General features: G+C 44.1%; 1 protein-coding gene across 1 annotated transcript; it reads left to right on the forward strand.

The window, feature by feature from the left end:
• The first annotated feature begins 3,146 nt into the window (after window positions 1–3,146).
• LOC133325958 (uncharacterized) lies at window positions 3,147–3,488 on the forward strand. The gene has a single exon (XM_061534650.1). It carries the CDS (start codon window positions 3,204–3,206, stop codon window positions 3,486–3,488), a length of 285 nt encoding a protein of 94 aa, XP_061390634.1. The 5' UTR covers window positions 3,147–3,203.
• The last annotated feature ends 207 nt before the right edge of the window (window positions 3,489–3,695 follow it).

Genomic DNA, 3,695 nt, shown 5'->3' on the forward strand with positions numbered 1-3,695 from the left:
AGCGTGACGAAAAACTTCTCCTAAATTTTCTACACAACTATCAACCTCATCAATTGAAACATTTCTATTAGATGGTAAAGCGCACGCATCTAAACCCTCTCTCAGCCGCCGCCTAAAGCGTCCAACATTTAAGCGATTGAAGTTCAGAAATTTCTGCCCTTCTTGTCTCGCTACATCCCCCATTAATATTTGAATTTGAATCGCCCTGTGATCGGATTCAAAATCAAAAGCCGTCGAAATATTTCCATTGCCGACCAGAGGGAGTCCTGGTGTACTAAGAAATAAATCAAGAAATGAGGCAGATGTCTCATTCGGCCTAGTCGGAATATCCGACCTTATGACAGTGAAATCGGGACAGTCTCTCAGTAGTCTGTCCAAGATTCCTCCACTGGTGTTTCTCACATTGCCTCCCCACGAAAAGTGTTTCGCGTTCAGGTCAGCTCCGATCAAAACTTCCCCAGCTTCATACAAACTAAAAACATGACTTAAATCTTGCGCCCTTAGGGTTTCCTGAGGACGAAGGTACATCGAGACGAAAGCTACAGAGGAGCCATCATCTTTCCATACCCTCACCCCACAGGATTCAATTAGTCCAGATGAGATTGGTATCCGATCACAGCGAATACCATCTCGAATTGCAACAGCGGTACCACCCCCGCGTTGCCCCTCCCTATATTGAATATAGAACCTATATCCCTCTAAACTCAAATTATGAGAAGGACTGAGTCGATGCTCAGCCAAAAGGAGTACATCAGGCCTCCTCTCCTCAACCATTAACTTTAAATAATGCCTCTTTGTTACGGAAACTAAAGAGTTCACATTAACAAAAACTACTTTAAAATTGGACATTGCCATCAATGAAAAGCAACCAAGCAGACATTGCTGCTTGGATACCGGACGAATTTAAAATTTGTTGAAAAATAGGACCGAAGGTCTTAGCTTTTTCGCTCTTTAGACTAAAGTCCGTCCCGAAGAACTGCATGACATTAGCCATATTGCCTGCAGGGACACTATTTGACGGGGGGTTGCTAGGGCGGGGTGCGCTCCAAGCAGAAACTGGAGGTGGGGCTGGGTGAGCACGACCACCTGAGGCTCGGGCATACGAGATGTCGGAGCGAATATTAGACAAGCGCGCTGATCGCGCTTGCGCTTTGGCCTGTTTTTCGGCCCTTTCTCTATCCTTACGCGCCTTTATTTTCAGGCGGTGAGGACAATTTGGGTCGTTGGCAGTGTGCCCTTCGACACCACAGTTAACACAGCCTACCGGCTGCGCAACTTTTTTGACAGTCTTCCCTGTGGAAGGGTCAGTATATTCGACATAAGTCTCCTGACCCTTGGGAGGTACGGCACATTCACGTGGGCCGTGAGTTTTTAGGCATCTATGACATCTAAATGTCATAGTGCAATTTGGGGCAATATGGCCATGGCGCTGGCAATTAAAACACATCACGCCATTTTTCCCTTTATCCTTACGGATAGTGACATTAAAGTCAAAAATCTTTTTTAAATTGTACAGACCTAGTACGTCCGAGCTCTTGGATACGCGCAAGAGCCATAGCCTATACGATATGTTGGCGAGTCCAACAACCTCAACATTTAAACCTGTCCGGTTAGTCAAAAAGTCTTTAACTTCCTCAGGTTTCTCGTCGCTTGAAAGTCCCTCAATGACCAACATATGAGGTAATATCTCTTTCGGGGTGTGGGTATGGAATTTATACCCACGGTCTGTCAAAATTTGCTTGACAGTATAGTACACGTTAAGGCCTTTCACCTTCAACGTGACAACGGACGGACGGACCAAAGTAAATGAGAACTCACCTGGTCGTAAATGTTGGTGGAGGATACCAGCGATCTCCTTGGTACCCACGTTGTAGACCGTGAAAGCCGGCATCGTCTTGCCAGCTACCATTTTCGTTGCAGCAGCTTGGGTTTCTCCAGCGGCAGCAGCTTTCTCCGCACCCTTTTCAGCAACTTTCTTCGATGTTGAGGGTTGCTGTTTATCAATCGCAATCGGCTCTTTCACCTCCTTCTTTTCCAGCCGAACCTTTGGAATTGCCCCTTTGTTGGCCTCCTTCTTCTTCTTTTTCACGACTGGGACGAATTCCCCTTCGTCGTCCGCCATACCGAGGTCTACGGCTACCTCGGCAGCCAAATCGGTCTCCATGCTGGGAGCAGTTTCAATGCTCATTTCAGCGCTTTTAACTTGCGCTAGCTTGACAGCAGCCAGCTCTGCTGCCAAGCACTCCTTTTCTTGCTCCAATCGAGCAATTCGGTCTTGAAGCTGCTTGACCAGGGCCTCAATCTTCATGGAGTCGTATACATTGCAATGGCAGCGTTTTTTACGAGGCTGCCGTTGCACATCAGATTTGATGGAATTTCCTCCATCACTCGTTGCACCATCAGATGCCACAAAATCCGCCATTTTTTGCGTATTTGCCATTTTTGGCTTGACAAATACCAAATCTTCGGTTTTGGCGCCGGCAAAAATTTTTTCAGCAGGCACTGCACTCTCCAAATTTAATTTTTTCTCAGCCATAGTTGATTTGGCCAAAAAACCGCTTTTTTCAATTTTGACGGCGTCAAAAATTTTTGGCACCGGCACTGGAGTGCTGACGGGGTTGGCTATACCCGCCAGCGATCGTCTATTGTGGTCTATGTCAACCACCGCTCGTTCGTTTGCTTCCGTGAACAACACAGCAAAAACCACCACTTGCTGCCTCCTATTCGCTTCTCACTTTTTTCAGGCACCTCCAAATAATTTGCCAATTTTCAGCAAATTTGCCAAAAATAAAACAAAATTTATCTCTTTCTTGCTTTTTCAGCTCAAAAACACTTCAACCAGCACAATATCGTCGCGACCAGTCAATTTTCACTATTTTTAATTCACTTTAACACTTCACGAAAGCACAAGAACGAATGTTTTAACTGCGTCCCTAACGGTTCTATTTATACAAAAATTTCCCTGATCGTCAACCATTTCGACTTAGTTCGTGTTGCTTGTGCCATAGTCGTTTGTGTATATGTGTGCGTGTGTGCGCCCATTTAGTAGACATATATTTGTATTTACGAACACTCACCCTTAATCGTTGATGCTAACACAAAATTTTTCTATAAATACTCGTTTCTGGCGCGGTTTCCGAGTTATTACAGTGTTAACAGTGTTTGTGTGCATACCTAGTGAAGTGAAAAAATTAAAGTGAAAAATGGCTCGTACTAAGCAAACTGCCCGTAAATCGACTGGTGGCAAGGCTCCTCGTAAGCAATTGGCCACTAAAGCCGCTCGTAAGAGCGCACCAGCCACCGGCGGTGTTAAGAAGCCTCATCGTTTCCGTCCCGGTACAGTCGCTTTGCGTGAAATCCGTCGTTACCAGAAGAGTACTGAATTGTTGATCCGCAAATTGCCCTTCCAGCGTTTGGTTCGTGAAATTGCTCAAGATTTCAAAACTGATTTGCGTTTCCAGAGCTCTGCTGTTTTTAATTCTGGTTAAAATTTTAATTATTCAGATTTATTATTTAAATTATTTTATTTTTTTTCTTTGTTTCTATTTAAAATTTTTCGTTTGTATTGTCACATGATGAATTTTTTTCACATTGTTTGTTTAATTGTTTTCTATTCACCTTTTTCGTAATTGGCGGGAAAATGCTTCCCTCCATTTTTCCCCTTCCAAAAAAAAAAATTCTCTTATGTATTAATG

The sequence above is a fragment of the Musca vetustissima genome, unplaced genomic scaffold (genome assembly GCF_032173495.1).
Source record: "Musca vetustissima isolate MV318-11 ecotype Yass unplaced genomic scaffold, APGP_CSIRO_Mvet_v1 utg104328, whole genome shotgun sequence".
NCBI lineage: Eukaryota > Metazoa > Arthropoda > Insecta > Diptera > Muscidae > Musca > Musca vetustissima.

Excerpts from the sequence above, each read along its gene's own strand:
- LOC133325958 (XM_061534650.1), top strand. The coding sequence starts at position 3,204 with ATGGCTCGTACTAAGCAAACTGCCCGTAAATCGACTGGTGGCAAGGCT.